Source organism: Drosophila gunungcola, unplaced genomic scaffold, assembly GCF_025200985.1.
Source record: "Drosophila gunungcola strain Sukarami unplaced genomic scaffold, Dgunungcola_SK_2 000080F, whole genome shotgun sequence".
Classification (NCBI taxonomy): Eukaryota; Metazoa; Arthropoda; class Insecta; order Diptera; family Drosophilidae; genus Drosophila; species Drosophila gunungcola.
In genome coordinates this window covers 213,705-235,164 of record NW_026453242.1, presented here as the reverse complement: position 1 = coordinate 235,164, position 21,460 = coordinate 213,705, and the positions used below count along the sequence as shown (strand labels likewise).

The 21,460-nt window shown below is 33.2% G+C and overlaps 2 protein-coding genes across 2 annotated transcripts; one reads left to right on the top strand and one right to left on the bottom strand.

Moving 5' to 3' along the window:
* Nucleotides 1–887: 887 nt before the first annotated feature.
* Nucleotides 888–16,017, top strand: LOC128264831 (calcium/calmodulin-dependent protein kinase type II alpha chain). Its single transcript, XM_053000545.1, is given in 16 exon segments — nt 888–1,004; nt 1,006–1,043; nt 1,114–1,208; nt 2,094–2,153; nt 2,733–2,787; nt 3,084–3,409; nt 3,506–3,600; nt 3,659–3,781; nt 3,844–3,970; nt 5,129–5,221; nt 7,157–7,213; nt 9,820–9,885; nt 12,532–12,610; nt 13,611–13,705; nt 13,760–13,874; nt 13,946–16,017. Coding segments are annotated over 16 exon segments (1,596 nt in total). The 5' UTR covers nt 888–977; the 3' UTR covers nt 14,091–16,017.
* Nucleotides 16,018–17,856: 1,839 nt separating this feature from the next.
* On the bottom strand, nt 17,857–20,299 carry LOC128264832 (ATP synthase subunit beta, mitochondrial). The gene is made up of 3 exons (XM_053000546.1): nt 20,159–20,299; nt 19,192–19,503; nt 17,857–19,138 (listed from the first exon to the last, which is right to left on the bottom strand). Exons 1-3 carry the CDS (start codon nt 20,220–20,222, stop codon nt 17,997–17,999), a joined length of 1,518 nt encoding a protein of 505 aa, XP_052856506.1. The 5' UTR covers nt 20,223–20,299; the 3' UTR covers nt 17,857–17,996.
* Between the last annotated feature and the right edge of the window lie 1,161 nt (nt 20,300–21,460).

Sequence of the window (21,460 nt, the reverse complement as noted above, 5' to 3'; positions counted from 1 at the left end):
CTTATAAAAAGAGTACTGCTCAAAACTCGGTAGACCCTAGTGTAAACGGGTCAACCTTATTTTGGGAATGCTCAAAACGCCGCTACGAGCTAGAACCGAAATCCATCTAAAGTGTGTGACCAAACCAGATAAAAATACCTAATACAATAACTGTAGATTGCCCAAGTTACTTTTATATTATTAAATCAGTTGCCTATCGACTATATAATTGTAAAAGAAAAGCTACTCCTGCGGAACAAATACGACTGATGTCTAGATATGGTTATGAGTTTTGAAGAACAATCGTATTGTTATCGTGATGTGTTCCATCAGCCGCCCAAAGCCATGTCAATAGTACATATATCCGCGGCCCCCACGATAAGCTAAGAGTAGTGAACGAGTGAACGCCAATCGCACATGGATTTCGCAGGATAAGACACTGGAATCCCTTCGTTGGCTTGTTATTATTTACATTAAGCCAGAGCAGGACCAGAGAATGATTAAGGTCGCGATTCGAGGGCGGAAGTTACCAGGCTGCTTGCAATAGTATAGCAAGATCACCAGTGGAGACTTAAGTTTTAGTAGTAGCATAACAGAACAGAGAATGTTCAAGCGCTCTTGTTAATTGAGTTCATTTTTGCATTTTCACGATACCCCAGTATATAAGATTAGCGGTCAGCTTTTTAGATGTCATGTATTTGAATGTAAGAAATTTAAAATCTGGACGTTGTCACTGCACTATAGCTTTTTATAGACAATGGGTTGAATATCTGAAATATTAGATTGGTTGGTATGATTGCATGTCTATTCAAACGGGTTTTGACAATGTATATGGCTGTTGTCATATTTTAAAATTAGATATTTACTTGTATTGTACCTAACAATGCTGGTTTATTTACACTATTCAGAGACAAAACTTCAAGACTCAAGAGAAGGCACTTCTGCAGATTTGTTAAATATCTCTAGTCGCAATAGATTTTCTTAAGTGTGCCATCGCGATGGCTGCACCAGCAGCCTGTACGCGTTTTTTCGGACAATTACGACATCAAAGAAGAGCTGGGAAAGTAAGTTAAACAGAACCAAAGCTTTTACATACGTCGGTCATAAATAATTGTTAAATTTTTTTTATTTTAGAGGGGCATTCTCAATAGTAAAAAGATGTGTCCAAAAATCAACTGGATTTGAATTTGCTGCAAAAATTATAAATACAAAAAAATTGACCGCAAGAGGTAAGGAGCTGGTTATCTAGATTTTATGTTCACTATCACTATTTTTTAGTTGAGCACGCACCTGTAAGTACCAAATAATAATGCTTGTGTATCGAACATTTAAAAACTACAGTGACTCACAAACGTATTCGTCGCACATATTTTTATAAGAATACTGTATAAAAAAAGAAATCAACAAAATATGCAGTAAGGGAACCAAGATGTGGATGCTCAAAAAAGTATTCGTTGCGCGAAGTAAAATAAATTATTACGAGATCGTGTTGACCGACAATAAATACAACATTTGATAATTGTAACCCCACTGTGAGAAATGACAAAAATTGACCAGATATAGAAGAGACAAATAAAATAGTTGCCAACAACAGGAAAACTAACAACATTTTGTTAACAGCACTAGGAACAAAAAATTGTCTTCAGAAAACAGAAAACACAAGATAGCGATGCTTAGTGTTAACAAAAGTATAAAACTGTTTTGGATCTAGAGAAAACTGAATCCTACAACGAGTTAAATAGCCACTATAACACTGGGCGTTATAACACTTAAGTTCTGGAAAAGGCGGCTTGCGAACCACACGCTTTATGTTTATTATAAGCAGACTTGTTATACATACGATTAGAAAGCGATAGCCTCAACTTCAAGTGAAACAATAGCCCCAATAACATGTCCTGGGAAATCAAAATGGGGCTGTTACACAATACCAAACAAATTTTAACTCATCTAAGCCAGTAAAATAACAATTTTTAAAAGAAATAATGACATAATACGCATCAATTTAACATTGTTTTCTTAGATTGCAAAAGCATCACTGTTTTCATGGATTTCAGATTAATTCAAATCATGAAAGTAAAACTAACCTATTTCATATTGCTGCTTTTACATTTTAGACTTTCAAAAACTGGAACGTGAAGCAAGGATCTGCAGAAAATTACACCATCCTAACATAGGTAAGTTATTAAAGATTGTTGGCCTGATGGTGATGTGTAATCCGCTTTAAAAATTTGTTTTACAAAAGTGTTGAAACATTTATTCATTTTTTGGCCCATATGTTTCCATTGGTGCGCTCTAACAATTTTTGCCCTGTTCTCGCTCTTAAATTCAAAAGTGTCAATGTAAGAATCGCTTTTTTTATAAAAGTTTAAATTTAAATTTATTAAAATCGTAAAAGGAATTCATATAGCTACCAAAGGAACGATCGAATAATTGTGGTAAAAATCATCATAACTTCAATGGGATTTAATCGGTATAATTCGAAACCTAGATGCTTTAAAGATGTTTTATTTTTGCAATGGCTGCAAAAGTATATAAACTTCGGTGTGCTGAAGTTTTCTTCCTTTCTTGTTCAAATAAAAAATAAACTTATTTATTCGAGAGACACATTTTGAAACAAACTTGCGCTACGTGGGCATCTTAACTAGTATAAACAGAATGCTGGCCTAAAATCTATTACACATATTGATAAAAAAATTTTGCAGTTTTAGGGTTACTATTTGAAGTAATTGAATATTACATTTGTTTTATTTCAGTGCGATTGCATGACAGTATACAGGAGGAGAACTATCACTACCTTGTTTTTGATCTGTAAGCTATAAACTCCATAAAAAAAAACTCCAAAATTCCCGTTGTCTATTTTCAAAAATTTTTAAAAATGAGTTTCCAACAAACGTTTATACACGTTGCAATGACTTGACTATTGTTTCTTGAGATTCATACTCCATCCTTTTACCTCCGATTTCTCATACACCTGTATGAACATGATCAAAACTTTTCAGCAAACTCTATACAAAAATAAAGTTCCTACCGCTTTTGTTACTTAAATATAAACTAAATTAAGAAAATCAATCAACAAAATTGACAATGCATAAATACATTTGCAGTGTAACTGGTGGTGAACTTTTCGAAGATATTGTTGCACGTGAATTTTATTCAGAGGCTGATGCATCACATTGTATTCAACAAATATTGGAATCGGTCAATCACTGCCACCAAAATGGTGTGGTGCATCGAGATCTGAAACCAGAGAATTTACTATTAGCTAGTAAGGCAAAGGGTGCAGCAGTGAAACTCGCTGACTTTGGTCTAGCCATTGAAGTTCAAGGCGATCATCAGGCATGGTTTGGATTTGCTGGCACTCCAGGATATCTGTCGCCAGAGGTATTGAAAAAGGAGCCGTATGGCAAATCGGTAGATATTTGGGCATGTGGTAAGGAATTACAATTTCTATAATATTTGTGTTTTCGTGCGTTTCCTATACAGTCGTATTACACAGTTCAGCAACTATTTTTTTTTTTGTTCACAGGAGTAATCCTCTATATACTTCTTGTCGGCTATCCACCATTCTGGGACGAGGATCAGCACCGGCTGTACTCACAGATTAAAGCAGGAGCTTATGATGTATGAAATCAGGTTTAGCTTTAACGGTTAATCATCCATTAATGTTATTTTATTTAAGTATCCGTCACCAGAATGGGATACGGTCACCCCAGAAGCAAAGAATCTTATCAATCAAATGCTTACGGTGAATCCAAACAAGCGAATAACTGCCGCCGAGGCATTAAAACACCCATGGATTTGCGTAAGTAGAGGCATTCATATTTTGTTATATATATTGTATATAACGCAAATTTATATTTACAGCAACGAGAGCGAGTGGCTTCCGTTGTACATCGCCAAGAAACCGTAGACTGTCTCAAGAAGTTTAATGCACGTCGCAAGCTAAAGGGAGCAATACTTACGACCATGTTGGCTACCAGAAACTTCTCGAGTAAGCAAAAAAAAAACATTTTAAAATAATGATTTGAAATAATTGTTGGTTGTCGGTAATAACTATCGACCGATAAACTTACGTCGCCTGATAACTGGCATCTGCTAGAGTTCCCGAATGACATAACAGGCCTTTAACTGGGCGTGGCCAAATAGAATCTGCACGTTAAGTCACAAATCTCTGGCTTTTTTGCATTCCGTGATCTCGACGTTCATACGGGCGGAGAGACGGACATGTTGATATTAAAGTTCAGTACTCAAATCGGCAAAGAGACTTGCGAGAGGTAAATACCCTTTTCCGCAATTAACATTCGTCCTGTTTTTCCTGCTTTTCGGTAGGTGCTCTAATTGCTGAGCAGCAAGCACTTAAAACATTTGTTAAGTGGGTACAATAGATGTGGAGTCTACTCTGTTGCTCTATGGCACTCGACATATAAAATATGCCAATTCAGTACTTCATTCAGAGTTGTTCAACAAAAAAAATTTGCATGGTCTTTTCAAATTGAAAATTTGTCTAACAGTTCAAAACAAACTGCTATGTTACACATTATTCTTTCATAGAGCTGCCATTGGAACGATCGAAAAATTGGGCTGAAAATCATAAAAGCTTCATATAAATCGAAAATTAAGTGTTTTCAAGAATATTTAATGTTTGGAATAGCTGCAAGGGTATATAAACTTGGATGCAGTGATGGTGATCCGAAATATATCTACTCTATAGGGTCGAAATTGTGTTTCTACTGTATTTCAAACTTTTGACTGAATCTATAATAACCTCTGTGATGGTAAAATTCTTCAAAAAAATGGAGATTTCTAAACTTCTGGAATATATTTAACCCAAAATATTTGTGTTTTTAACCTTGTTGGTTTGCGACCTTTCTCTGGGTTATCCTAACTTTTTGCCGACTCGAGGTCAAGGATTTGTAAAAATAAAACAAAAAACAAATGTTTCAATATTTCATTCCCATATATTTCGGCTGCGCATTGGCAACTTTTTTCAGGGCAAGTTTATTTAACACGTTTGTACCGTTTGACGTGGAGATTAATTAATCTGGATATTGAAAACGATATGGTCCATATGTATTTTTAAAGCCTGCTGAAATTTGTAATTATAGTCACGGAAATAATTAGTAAATAAACTATTTTTGTATGTTTATAGGCAGAAGTATGATTACCAAAAAGGGTGATGGATCTCAAGTCAAGGAATCAACTGATTCTTCTAGCACTACACTTGAAGACGATGACATAAAAGGTAAATATATCAAATAATGAAATATTACGCATTTATTTATGGTAGACTAAAAATGTCCAGATTTGGTCAACATTAGTAAATTAGTTTAGTATTTGAGGACTCACAATTAAACGCTAGATATTTGCACCAAGACTCAGTACCAGATAAAATAAAAGGCATTCATTCAACGATATACAGTTTGATACTAAACATGTGATACTTTAACATGTGAAATAGCAAAGATTGTGAACTAAATTTCTATTTCCATTCTTTTAATTTATCTTATTTATAATTTTTTAAAATTGTTTAGTTCTTGATACTTGGGAAAAAGAGATTCGGAAATTATTAATACGTTAAAACTGAGCGTATTGGACTTTAAATTTAAATAGACATAACATTCACAATGGAATTTTTCTTTTTTTTTTTATAAAGACTAAACCTTTTTTTTAATATTTGCATATAGTTAAGTTGATTAAATCATTTTTAACTTAGCAGCTATCTAGTAAGAATAAAGCTTTAAATACCCTTGCAGGCCAACATTTTAATAAAAGCTAATTTATTTAGCTCAGGAATACGGAAAGACGTGCTTTCGTACTAATCCTTCAGTAAAATAGCCATCATACCCAAACATTTTTGCTAAAATCATTTAAATCTTTTTTTTCTTATTAAAAATTATAAGAAGCTTATTTATGTAATTTTGCACGAATTCAATCATTCCCTATGATACTGACAAAACTGCACTTTAAACCTAATTTCAAAAGCTAATGCCAGATAGACGATTTAACAAATTTATACATTTTTCAATACACGTGATTTTTGTCATTAATGTAAGGGCGAAGTATGTTTTACACAAAAATCTTAATATAGTGTTCACAAGTAATATTAAAACATTTATTTTACATTTTTGGAAAACAGTTACATTTATATATTCAAAATTTTTATTTTTTTATTTTCCAATCACTTTTAAAAAAATGTAACTAATTTCCATCTGTAATTTTAACTTGAGGTTTCAAATCATTTAAGACTTTTTAAAACAATGTTTCTTGCCAACTTAAATGAGTATATTTCATGTTTAACTTATCATTCAAGACACTTTAATATTTATTAGCACTTTACTTCATCAGATAATTACTAAACTGAACATATCACAAAATTTATGAAATTTGTTCAGTCTGAACTTACTTTAACCACTAACCATACAACATATGAAATGACCAGTCTATATGTTGTATGGTTAGTGCTTTAACTAACACTCACTGGAATCAAACATATTGCTAAACGAGAATTTGTAAAAATTTGTGTAGGTATGTTCATTTCGTAGGTTTTTTGATAGAGGGTATTATCTGGCAAAAGGAAATGTTTTTAACCCTTATGGATAGTCGATGCTCCATTTCGAATTTAATCTGAACTTTTCATAAAATTTCATGAATTTTTGCGAACAGCGATTTATTCTGCCGGCTCTCTGCCGACACCGACAGTGTAAACGGTCGTATGGCTTCGGCAAGCGTCTTCGGTTTGACGCACACAAATGCAAGTTAACATGTAATTGCATTTGTGTGGACATCACTGATCTAAACATAGGTGGTTTTGTACACACTCTAGCCTCTTATGTTTATTCAATTTTATCACAAAAAAAATACCATTCCAAGGAGCGCAAAAGTTTTTAGTGATGTTATTGTTTTAGAAGCTCGTAAGAATTCACTTTGGTCATTATTGCACGCTCCCAATTAAACTGTTGTTAATGCAATATCCAAAACATTGTAAATGCACAAAGGACACAAATGTTTTTTTCCATTTAATTTGACCATATGTATTTATGAAAATATAATAGAGTTATGTAAGTTAAATCATTCTAACAAAAACCAAACTCACAATCTCAGAAAGACTGTAACGGAAAATTTGGAACATATGCATTTAAAAATATGCCATTTTTGTACATTTTTTTGTTTTTCCTAGAAGATAAAAAAGGAATCGTTGATCGCAGTACCACAGTCATATCAAAAGAGCCTGAAGGTAAATGTTAACATGCATTGTTGGTTTTTTGTAATTCACAAACACAAATTCTATAAAAATCATTAAATATCTATAACGCACATTCTCACCATCATCTGTCCATTCTTGTGATAAGACAATATCCAAATACTTTTACAACGCTTAACTCAAAAAGTTATATCGCTGAATAATGTTTAAGTAAAGGCTAAATTGCATAAGTATATTTATATAAAGCACTATGAATTGTTGCGCGGCATTAAAATCGAAATTAAAAACTTGTACCATGTGCGTGCGCTTCTGGTTGCTCATCAAAAAATATATATTCAAAAGTTTTTAGTCGATTCCCAATAGTCTTATTTTCATCTTTTTTCCAGCTTTGAATCTTCTGCATTTGGATTGAAACTTAAGTGCAACAAAACCATTATAATATTTAGTTAAGTGTACTTAAAATTGAAAGTTGAACAAATTGTTTTTTTTTATATTAAATGTCAATGTAATGAATATTGACAGGTCGAAAATGTATGAAAAACTTTTATCTAAATGTTTAATTTAAACATGTGAGGAATAAAAGAAAATCTCAAGGTCAATATATTACACATACCCTTTTTTTTATAAAAGTATTATGCACCATGACAAGAAACCTTATTCAATGTAGTGTTTAATAAAGTTTATTAGAGGAAATTGAAGTATAAGTTTATCTTTGCATTATTGGTCCGAAAATTTGGTCGAAATGCAGAACAAGGTTTATATTTTTACTAGTATAAGTAAAACAGCCCATTGATGCGCTAAGGGCTTTAAAAGAGCGCCATTAAACGTATATAATGAACTAATCAAGTCCTATAAAATAAATGCAATTTAATTCATAGAGAAAAAAAGCTTTAATTTTTGAGCGACTGAAAATAAGAACATGATTGTTTACTCAGGATAGGATTACAATTTTTTATTTTATTTTTTTGTTTATTATAAATATATAGAGACGTTATTCGTAGAGTACAATTCGGACAAAGGCAACAGGTTGAATGAAGCGTTTCTGTCCTTAAAAAGGGTGTAGTCTTGCTCTCGTGCAACATATAGATTTTAATAAGACATATCTGTCCGTAAATCGACTTTCTTTTTAAATTTTAAAAACGCTGAATGAAAAATGCCTATATAATGCCCGACAGACCCAAAAATATTGATTCTACCAGGATGGAATAAGAATAATTCCAATTCACTACTTCCCGTAATATGGGAAATATCAAAAACATTCTTTTCGCTTAGAAAGAGATAATAGGTTCCAGTAAATTAAACTATATACATCAACTAGAGCTATCTCTAGTTTAAAAAATTACCATGTGATTGAGAAATGAAGAGTTCACTCTCCAAGAATTTAAGAGACCCAAGCCAGCTTTCATTCCCCTTTATTGGTGAGTATGTAACTGGTAACTCTTTAAGTTTGAAATCTCTATCATATTCAGGATATCTTGAAGTCGTGTTTAATTTAAGTAATAAAAGTAGTGCTATTTTAAGTATTTCCAAACTGCCTATTTTTTTTTCAATATTTCCTTGCATATTGAATGCCTATTTATATGTATAATTTTAATTCAGAACTTATATACACTTGCAGAGGATATTATAATGTCAGTCAGAAGTTTGCAACACAGTGAAGAATTTATTTCCAACCTTATAAAGTGTATACATATTCTTGATCAGTACCACTAGGAGAGTTGATCTGTCCTTCCGTCCGCCCGTTTCTGCGCTACGCTTAAAGCTATCTGCATAAAACTTTCCAAAGAGTTGTCTTCGTATTGAGTGAAAATCTGCCAAGTGGGCCACTTAAAACTTAAAGGTCAGATTTTCATGGAACCTTTTATCATTTTGGATTCACAACAAAAACAACAAAAATAGATTTGGGCCTGTTTTGAGAATTTCGAAGTTTTATGAAAGTTATAGTGTTTTAAAAACTCAAAAAGTGTTTAGAAAGTAGCACTTACTCTGTATTTAATAGCTTCTGATTGGTAGGAGTAATCTTGATGATTTCTTCAGTAATTTCAGCATATATATATATATATATATATATATATATATATATAATATATATATAAATAACATTTACATTTTCGGATTTCCCTTTAACATAGGAAAATTTATCTTCTTTTGGTCCCTTTTGTTTCCAAACAAAATCATATGACTGGCAGCTGTCCCCTATTGACAAAGGTGTTTGATTTGACAAAGTTTTGCTGCCTCAGGGCTAATTAAATTTTGGACTGCTGGAGTCCCTCAGCTAGTGGGATTAATGGTATACTAGTTTAGCGCATAAAGTCGAAGGAACTGACATTGGCGGCCACAAATAATAATAATAAGAACAAAAACACCATTGTCTAGACAACTGTCTAGAGAACTGCCTTAAAGGCGGTATGTAGTTAAAAGACAGCATAATATTTTTCAAAATATAATACATTCATGAACGTTCAGATCCAATTAAGGCACATTTTTTCACACATTGTATAGTTCAAAAATTCATTCCATTTTCTAACCTAGAAATAATTTCATTAGCTTCATTGAACAAATGTATTTTCCTGTGATGATTTTTTTAAAAATTTGTATAAAACATTGATTTTTATGCAAATACCAAATGTGCGTTTTAGATATAAGGATACTGTGTCCTGCAAAAACTTGCCAGCAAATTACAGGAAACTCCCAGTGCTCGTCAGGTATGTATGTATACCAAAAATTCGATAAAAATTTACATTTTTAGGAAGGGTTTAATTGAATTTGTTCTTGTACAGACAAGCTATTTAACTTACAGAAAATTAATTTAAAAAAAAAAATTATCTGCCGTTTAGAGCTTAGTACTCAAATGCAAATAAGTGAAAGAAGGGTTTTTTTCACACCGGTAGTCAGATCGACGAAGAAAAGTCCCTGAAGATTGCATAACGTTGTCAGCCGCCTAAAATTAACTTAGCACTTTCTTGAATCCAAAAAAATTACAGCAAAACTAAAAAATTATATAACCCTTAAAAAAGGCGTGTACAGTTTTTTCGTCAGGCGTAGTAGTTAAACATTTTGTATGCTCTACTGTACAGTGGACAATGCCAACAAAACGAAAAGGCGCCAACTTGAGCCGTGATACAATAAAATCTAGGAGCATGCAAAATAGAAGTGCGTATAGAATCGAACAACAAGTTCAGGAAGAAAATTGAGCTTTTGCGTTAAGAGCAGTAAAAATTAAGTAAGAGCCATAAAAATAAAAAAAAATAATAAAATCATGAGACTAGAGCCCCGCCAGTCTCACCGCCTTGCCGTCAATGGGCGCAGAGCAAGTGACCAGCAATATTTGTAGCTAAATCATTCCTGCGTCTAGCATTTCAATATAATATAATATATTGAATATTATGCTCATTCAAAAGTGGTAGTTGGTGCTATGGACAAGTAATGAAAGTGCTTTGAAATTTTACATATGTTGTAGATATGTCATATACATTTACAATATTAATAATGTTTACCTCATAGTTGCGAGCTGGCGGGATGAATCTAAATAGTTTATTGTTTAACAAGAGCCTAGCACACCCTGTTGCGATGAATTCTTGAAACATATTTCACACTGGAAAGAACACATTTTTTTCAGCTAGTGAAACTGTTTTCGATCAGAGTACTAGGCGTAACAAGAGAAAGATAATATTTTCTATGCTAATTTTATTTCAGCAAGCACTTAAACTTATAATTTTTGCTTGTAAAAATGCATGCTAACTATGTTTTAACCATTTGCACTATGCTGATGAGTAAAAGTGTCTTTACCCACACAATATTTCTTCCATTTAAACGCCTTTTGTACAATTTTATGTTTTCTTCCCGATGTCTTTTCCGTTAAAATTTTTCTATTATCAGCAATGCCAATTTCCTTTTAACTTGAATATTTAATATTAATTAATATTAATATACTTTTTGGAAGCTAACATGTTTTGTAAGAATACAAATGTGAGCTTCAGGTGGATTTCTTACCTAATCAGTAAAAGCAGGCCCCTTGATCATAATCCCAATCCAACTTGTTTTACTATAAATAAAACGTTCTTTAACTTTGAAACCAAACTGTTAAATTTTTTATTGTCTTATTAAAAGCCTGTGTAAACAAAATAAATTAGAATATTGAATAAACGGCTCTTGAAGTAATTAATTGAACTTTACTTTATAAAAAATTCCTATATATGTTGCCTGCCTAAACACAGATTTTGCATATAATTTGCAAGAATATTGCACTATGAAATCTTTCCGATACCCCGTGTTTGATATTTAAGCTTTTTGGACCTTGTTTTTGAAATCTTTTGGGTAATACGGTCAGAAGAATTTGTATATATCGATCTGGCTGTTAACGCTAATTAAGTTAAATTTATGGTCGGTGAAAATTAATTAAAATGTTGCCTTTAAGTATTGTATACATAGTTCCAACACTTTATAAAAATAAATATAATCCTATCCAATGATTAATCTTTCCTTCTGCAAATAGAAATGATAGACGTATGTTTCGTAGCAGTCACGAAACGAATTTGTAAAAAAATCATTTCTGATAGTAATGTATTCTGAGTTTTTTTAACCATATTGACCTAAGTAACCTCTATCGGACTTATGTTTAGCCACTCTTAAATTCATTTAACTTATAACTGATGGTGTTCATCGAACTTGCTTGTACCTTTGATTTTCACACCCAAAAAATATAAATTTAATGGAAACTGACAGGTTAATTCACCACTTCTCACTCCGCACATAATAATCCCGAAAGGTTTTAAAAGAAAGGTCCTCACAATTTAAATTTAACCATACTCCTCTACTTTAAGTTAAAAAACCTAAATTTACCACAACAGGGTAACATCCTTCTTACTGAATAAATTTTCTCGACTTTGTTGGTCGTGAACCTTAAATATTTATAAAAACGAAACAAATATTGAAATACCTATAGTGCAAACTAAAAACCTCGTTGAACATTTCATTAATTACAACGTTAAAATTCGGGAAACTCCCTATGCTGTCGAATTTAAAACCTATGAAACTTTATTCACCCTTTAACACTTAAAGGCCTGTAAGGGTATATTTAGCCTCAGTCTTCCCCGTTTGTTTTAAATTTACAAACTAATGAAAGTTACTTGGCACTTTTCAAGGCTTTAAGTTTTTGACAAAACGAAATCAATTAGGGGCTGAATTTAATAGAATATTTTATTGTCATGGTGTTATTACTTATGAGCATATCCGTGTTATTGAGTTCATAGATTGATGAGGGTGAGATGAAGACTGATTAATTGTACCAAAGTACTTTTAAAACATTTATAATTAAACAAACTAATTTAAAAGTTTTTCTATTTACAAAGCAGCTAGACGACAAGAAATAATAAAGATTACTGAACAGTTGATTGAAGCGATTAACAGTGGCGATTTTGATGGATACACGTAAGTTTAGCATGTAACATTTTTCATTTCAGGAAAAAAAGTCGTAACGCTGTTCCCTTAAACTTTATCTGTTGCTTGGAGGTTCTCGGAGTGCTAAATAAAAAATTAACATTAACATTCGGCAAGCCGAAGTTTATGTACCCCTGCAGATATTTTAAAAATAAAACATCTTTAAAACATCTAAATTTTGAATTAAATGAGTACTCATTAAAACCAATTAAAGCTATCACGATTTTCACCCCAATTATTCGATCGTTCCTATGGCAGCTATATGAAATCTTCTTCCCATTTTAATAAAATTAAAAGCGAATTCTGAACTATCAAATTATTACTATGTGGAAAAGAAATTTAAAAGAAAAAATTAAAAATTGAGTAGTTACATTTTTTTTTTGATAATCCAATTGTTCTAATAGGAGCTAAATACTATAGTCGGCCGATTTTTTGGAAATTTAAACAGTAGTTCGGAAATATTGAACCAATAATATATCTTGAGCATCAACAAAAATTCTTTTAAAAAAACAGCAAAGTTACAATTTAATTTAATGTCTCCTTTAACGCGTTGAAAACTTCTGACTGAAATTATAATACCCTCTGCAAGGGTATAAAAAAAAAACAAAAAAACATAAAATGGATAAAAAGTCTGAAGTCACTTTCTATCTTTCTTAACTTTATGATTGATTAATAATTTGTGTTTTTTTAAAAGAGAAAACGAAAATAAATCTGTGTTTGAATCAAGGTTTTTAAAATCTAACAAAAATCTTGCCCGTAATAACCTAATTGTTTCTAGTTTTTCTGGGACACCGACGGGTGTCTCAAGCTAAAGTTCCTTATTACGGTTTGAAATACCCTTGGTAGTTTTTTCAACTTATTTTATACTTCATGTTCTAATATTATTTTAAACTGAGAATCATTAATATATTCATTGGATTAATCAAAATATTTTAATTTTAACAAATATTATTTTAAGATTTTAAAATTTATAATTAATTCTATACTCTAGCAAAATATGTGATCCGCATCTAACTGCCTTTGAGCCAGAAGCGTTGGGTAACCTTGTCGAGGGAATTGATTTTCACAAGTTTTACTTTGAAAACGGTGAGTTTATAAAGACCTCTGGCAAGTTGTAAAGTTATTTAAGTCCGATTTCAGTTCTTGGTAAAAATTGCAAAGCCATAAACACAACCATACTTAATCCTCATGTGCACTTATTGGGTGAAGAAGCCGCTTGCATTGCCTATGTCAGACTTACGCAGTACATTGATAAGTAAGTATAGTAGAGAACATTTTAAAATAACGTATAATTCATCTGTTAAAATCGTTTTATTTAATATTCAGGCAAGGTCATGCACACACCCATCAGTCTGAAGAGACGCGCGTCTGGCACAAACGCGACAACAAATGGCAGAATGTCCACTTTCATCGAAGTGCATCTGCAAAAATAAGCGGAGCTACTACATTCGATTTTATACCCCAAAAGTAGTGGGCGTTAGTCAATGGAATATGAACTGTCATTATGCACATGTCAAAGAAAGTGCTGCATTCATACTTAGAAGGCGCAAGAGTATTTTGCAAATAAAGTTGTTAGTGCGAATTTTATTATTTTTTATTTGTTTCTAAGTATTTTGTGTCCCCTGTTATTCTACGTTAAAATATGTATGACGATTAAAAGCCATATATCGCAATTCAGATATCCCACTGAAATGGTCACTTTAGAAATGGAAATATAAAAAACACATAATAATATTGGTGCATAAAATATTTTATGTACATGTCATGGTATCAATCATATGATTGTAAATTTAAATGGTGGCAAGCAAAGAAACAAGTTTATAATTTAACTTTTAATGGTATTAATCTTGAAATAAAGCAAAAAACTTTGTATCTATTGGAACAGAACAAACAGAATGCAATTCCAACCACTTAACTTAATCTTCTAAATAATTACAAACAATTTAAAAGGCATGTATCACCTACTAGGATACGAATAATCATTTGTTTGAGCAGTCCGCTTATTCTCGTTCTTAAAATACATACACACATGCATAACTTAATAAAATGTGTGAATACAGTCGAATACAAATTACTCAAGTTAGCATTAACAAATTCTGACACTGTAAAGAACTAGGTAACGACATTGTAGCATTTAAAATTTTGAAAAACTAAGTACCGTAAAACAAAGTGAACAAAATTAGCTAATTGAAATATAAAATTAAGCCGAACTAATTGAGTTTACGCGATTACTCGTAACGCGTTGGATGACGTCTATCTTAAACTACTGGCCCGCATTGTCCGCATCTCATTAGTATATAGAGGTGTCCCAAGAACATTTCGACTCTCATAATGCAATAATTATTTTCTATCTTGCCATAGTTTTTGTTTCAAATCTCCGTTTATTTATTTATGTGTATAAAAACGGAAAGTCGTTGGGCTTTCTTATAACAGAAACTATATTATGTTGTTTCTATGTAGAATTTATTTATTTAAATTAAATTACGTTATGTGTCCCCTTATCATAAAGATCCATTTATAATTTAATTAAATAACAAATTTTTTTTTTTGTGGCGACATAGTCAGTATTCTTGGGACCGATATAATGCAAACACACAAAAAGCTTGAGAGATCCCGACACAAAGCAAAAAACGCATCTAAAAATTGAAATAAAAATTGTATTATTGTATTTTCTACATTATTTTAAAAAATTTAGACAGTGTTTCAATATTAAAAACAATTTGCAGTGCAATAATAATAAACAAACCTTACATTATTCATTCTTCGATGAAAGTTGCAATCAATATAATATGACAGTTCTACTAATTTCCCTGTTTCCAAATATTTATATAAGTAAAAAGCGTATTAGCTTAAGCCCCTTTACACAGTGGATCTTTTTGTGTATAACTCCATATCCGTTGTTATGAGCACAAGTGCTAAAATATATTGTATGTATGAGACTGTATCATCGTAAAATGACTACAACTTTTTCTGATCATATATGTATAAAGTTGATTTAAAACAATTTTCAAAATGCTGGCACTAATTTGATTGTATCTCAAAATCAAAAACGATTTTTTGATAAACGATTAAGTAAATATTTTCCTTCTTCATAAAGTTGTACTTTAAATGCAACCCACTCCTCTAGCTTTAAATTTTTATAGGGTAATGCCTTTAGAGTGCATAAGATGGAATGTATTTATGATTCTTTTTAATTGTCTAATACCATTAGTCAATTTAGGAAAAGGTCTTAATCATGGTCATCAAAGTGTAAAATGTAAAATGTCGATTCAAATATTCATTGATTTAGGACCTAATGTCTTCTGAAATAATGTTTAACACTTATAATACGAAAGCAAACTATATTAAACCATTTGGACATATTAAATCGATCGAAGAGCTGTTGCTCCTAAGGAAAACGTCTTTAGAATAACATTTAATTCATTAACCAAAAATATGTTTCTCAAAAACAGAAATCCAAATAATAAAACAAATGAAACAAGAACTATTGCCTAATATAAAATATTTTCGTTAGTGGATGTCCCTTATACTTTAAGCAAATTAAACGCGTAATGCAATTTTAAGCTCATAATGCAAAGTCCATAACACAATTTAAAAATTCCAAATATTAAATAAACTATTCCATATATATGATTTATTAAATACAAATAAATACTTAATAAAACTGATAATAAACGTATACACAAACCGTCTACGCCTCTGGATTAAACAGGAACAGTTTTATATTTTATTTAAAATCAACAAATGGTATATCCATTAAAAGGTATCGGTCTTATAAGAGTTTGTGCGTTCTAAGAGTTTTAGAAAGTCATTTGGTTGCGGAGAAATAAGGTTGAAAGTGCGAAAAAAAAATGTTTTCATATTGGAGCTTTTGGGTCTGGTGGAGAAACTGTTGTGTCATTGTTGTATTCTGGCTTTAATTTCGCGTCTAACTGCACCTCGGTAATCTCAATCCGATACTGCTTTCAAATGATATTCAATAAACAAGATTTACACTGCATTTTTGAAATGAATACTTTTGTTCTTGTGTTATTAGTTGGTTTGTTTGTGCGTATCAAAGCGATATCAAGCAGCTCGGGCTAAAAAACTCCGGCTCGAAGGACCAAAAATGAATAGTTGGGGGGGGGGGGGGGGGGGGTGGCGGATTTCTGCCCGTGGTATTTGGTGGTAGAAAATGGCGACTCGCTGGTTTCTTTTATCTTCAACTTTTATTTCATATAACGATCACAATGTTGAACTTCACTTTTAGTCTTCGTAATTAGAACTAACTAACTCTACTTATATATAATGCTAGGAGAGCGGGGGTGGAGACTGTTAACAGACCGAGAGCGAGATGAGAATTCATCTGTACATAACTGCTCTCAGCTGTTAACGAATAACATCGACAGCAGCCCCTCCTTGGCGCGGACAAGAGTAATTCCAAACGATTAAGGCTACGGGTACGTGCTGTATATCGCTAAAAATTTTTTTTTAAGGGCTTTTTACGTTTCCCTGATATAATTTATTCAAGTAAAATAATTACGGAAATATAGCCTAAATTAGGTTTTTATTTTTACTTTTTTTTTGATTATTTCTTCCCTAAAAATTGTCTTTTGACTTATAAAAATGCCAACCATTTCAGATTTTTTAATTAGCATTTTATGCTTATTTAAATGAGCAGAAATCTATGTCAATTTGATGATGAAAAATTATTATAAGAGCTTTAAGTAAAACGGAAACATTAGCAAGGGTATTATAGACAAAACTATTTTATTTTATGATCAAGAGCAGTTGTTGTTGGATTTTTTATATACAACCAACTAATCAACGTTTTCAACAGTTGTAATTTCCCATATTTAAGTCAACTGTAAGTTTTGCTTCACACACCTTTAATGAACTGACTAACATTCAACCAACAAATTTTCCAAAACATGCAGAAGAATATTTACATGAATAAACTTTTTTTATGATTAAATGAAGGAAACCACGACGAAAACTACCCTGCTTATTTAACCAAGGAAATCATCATGGCCAGAAAAAGTTACCCCTTCGCTGGACTGAATGTACTGGGCTAAAAAAAGGCTTTTAATATTATTAACACTAAACTAATTTATTTTCGTAAAGCCTGGCCCTCGATCGGCTTATAACTTTTATAAAGAATACCAAACTTCAAGATTCTCTTGTGCCATACTGCACAACGAAATAATTATCGTTTCTCAAATATGTACATACGTAGCGGTTAAAAAAGCAGCATGACCTTAAGGTTTAAATAGGTTTTATTGAGTTCTTCTCGTGTATTAAATTCCAAATTGATGTTACAGAGTAAATTACAATTCAATGAATATTAAATTGATTATTAACTGGTAATACCACTTTGAAGATTTTCCGGGGTAATTACTTAGGCAGCTTCCTTTGCTAGACGGTCAGCCTTTTCGACCACTTCTTCAATTGGGCCGACCATGTAGAAAGCAACTTCAGGCAGATGGTCATACTCCCCAGACAGAATCTGTTGGAAACCCTTAATGGTTTGTTCGAGCGGAACGAGTTTACCAGCATGCCCAGTGAAGACTTCAGCAACTTGGAATGGCTGCGACAAGAAACGCTGAATCTTGCGAGCGCGTGCAACGGTGAGCTTATCTTCCTCCGACAACTCATCCATGCCCAGAATGGCAATGATATCCTGAAGGGACTTGTAATCCTGCAGGATTTTCTGCACACCACGAGCAACGTTGTAGTGCTCCTGTCCGATGATGTTAGGGTCCATGATTCGAGAAGTGGAATCCAGGGGATCCACTGCAGGGTAAATTCCCAGTTCGGCAATCGCACGCGACAAAACAGTGGTTGCGTCCAAGTGAGCGAAAGTTGTGGCTGGAGCAGGATCTGTCAAATCATCAGCGGGCACATAGATAGCCTGGACCGAGGTAATCGATCCCTTTTTGGTTGTGGTAATACGCTCCTGCATAGAACCCATGTCAGTGGCCAAAGTTGGTTGGTAACCGACGGCGGAGGGAATACGGCCCAACAACGCGGACACCTCTGAGCCAGCCTGAGTGAATCGGAAAATGTTGTCAATGAAAAGCAAGACATCCTGTCCTTCCTGATCACGGAAATACTCGGCAACGGTCAGTCCAGTCAGGGCAACACGGGCACGAGCACCTGGGGGCTCGTTCATCTGGCCGTAGACCAGAGCTACCTTGGACGTTTTGTCTTTAAGCGAAATCACACCACCCTCAATCATCTCATTGTACAAATCGTTTCCCTCGCGGGTGCGCTCGCCGACTCCCGCGAAAACAGAGTATCCACCGTGAGCCTTAGCCACATTATTAATCAGCTCCATAATCAACACAGTTTTGCCGACGCCGGCACCGCCAAACAAGCCAATTTTACCGCCCTTGGCGTAGGGAGCCAGGAGGTCGACGACTTTGATTCCAGTGACAAGAATCTCCTGCTCCACGGACATCTCAACGAATTCAGGAGCCTCAGCGTGAATGGCAGCCGTTTTATCGGTATCAATTGGCCCGCGCTCATCGATGGGCTCGCCTATAAGAAGACGTTGATGAACTTATAGAAATGTCACAGCAACAATAACATACCAATAACGTTAATAATGCGCCCCAAGGTTTCGGCACCAACTGGAATACGGATGGGGTACCCAGTGTCGAGAACCTTCTGTCCGCGAACCAAGCCCTCAGTACCGTCCATAGCAATGGTGCGCACGGTGTTCTCACCCAAGTGCTGGGCCACTTCCAGCACAAGCCGTGGAGACCGGTTGTCGACTTCCAGAGCGTTCAGGATCGGCGGCAAGTTATCTTCAAACTGCACGTCGACGACAGCACCAATTACGGCCACAATCTTTCCGTTGGCGGCGGCCGCAGCCTTAGCAGCCTTGGCAGCATGGCCACGAGCTAAAAACGAAAACCAAATATTGTACATGCATTACTCTGGTTTCGATGCAGACCAGCTGCACAAAAATAAACTTAATGGTAGTGATTTCCGATTACGATTAAAATACTATCAATCAAATGGAACAAAATCAACTTTAATCTCGTTTTCTAAGGAGGGGACGGAACCCCCTTATGGCTAAAACAGCTTATAGATACACAAATTAAGGCTAGCGAACTATTACGTGACATATATGATAAAATAGAAACATTTTTCATCCACCATGTGTATAACAAAAAATATTAAAAATTTTTTTTCTGCATTAAAGTATCTCCCTAAAAGCGTAAAGATGAAATTTGTTCTAGGGCGTTAGTTAAGCCGCATCTTATATGTAACGAGAAAAGAGATTTCGTTTAATTTTTAAAACCGCTTGAAATCAGTTTTGATCAACTGTCTGAACTTTAAAAGTCCTAAGATTTAAGTAACCTTAAATCATTCAAAATTTTAGTTATGTAATCATTTTTCTTCATTCGTAACAGCTTTTCTCATGTTAAGGTTATGTTCGACATCAGCTCAATTACTTAAAGTCTATTCACTGTTCGTATCATACTTTTAAATTTTATCCAAATTTCGTATTTTTCGATTATAAATAAATATCCACTTTTTTATGCTACTTACACAATTGCCCCAAAAATGGCAGCAAATTCTTATCAGCTTTGGAGGCAGCACGTAAGGCAAACATTTTTCTCGGACTAACTTAGTCGTGGGAGTATGTGTACTGAATGTATGAATACCAGTGTGACCTTGTTTGGCCCGTTAAAATATACCATTTCTGTTAAGAAAATAAGGTGCGTCAAACTAGCGTCAGTTAGTTAGCGGCTATCTAGGAATGGTGGAATCTGGAACACCTAGGCTGTTTATTTAGTTCTAGCTATTTAAGCACTAAATCAAAAATAAAATTAAATACAGATTTGCTAAGAAAAGACAGATATAACTATTCAAAAAGGTTTTCAACAAATTTGAAGCCTGCAAATACTTAAAATTTCTTTTAGGTAGTTGGGGGGTCATTTAATCTATATTTGGGGAAAACTCATCACAATATTATGCGTAAGTTTTGAGAAAATTGCATTGCAGTGCCCATACAAATATAAGCACAAAAAATACAATTAGAAATATCGTCGTTCACAGAGCGTGTTCCAAGATGCCATGTATATAGGCCGTTGGGGGGTTATCTAATTCATTTTTCAGAAAAATTTTATCAATTTTTATCAGTGTAAATTTTTCAATGGATATGAAATTGCCGCGCATTCTATACATAAACCAGTTCGTAAGCCTTGGCACCAAACAAATTATTTTCTGCCATTAAAAATACTACTTTTGATAATTTTCTACGCTTTTCGCAGAGCATGTTTCAAGCCCAACTCTATTTTCAAAAAATGGCTATTCATACGTAAAAGTTTTCAAGTTTTCTTGGAAATAGATTAATTGGTGGTCCATGCCGCAGTATTTCCAAGACACAAGCCATAGTTTATCATCGATATGCTCATCTCTGGCGCTGCATATAAATCTTATATAAATCCCATTTAAAATTCTCCGTTATAAGGAAGAGTTTGTTGTTGCGAACAAGCAAACACGAAATTAAATAATAATCTACTTTTTGGAAAATTTGTGTACCCATGCTAAGCCAATGTCATACAAACAATTAAGAAATTGTCAAAATTATGTGGAATTTTTATACCCTGTTAAAATATGTTTTTCAAAATAGTAGATTTTTTTAGGTACTCGTTAGTCGTAGAGTAAAAGGGTATACAGTATTCGTTAAAAAGTTTGTAAGGAATCGTTTCTGTCGGTTTTTTATATTTGTTTTCATGGTTTTACGTTATAAAAATAAGAATAAATATGAAATGCTGATATACTTGGAATTACAGTTTTTTTAGAATTCAAGCTTATGTTATGATTGCTACTCGTTGCTTTTTATTC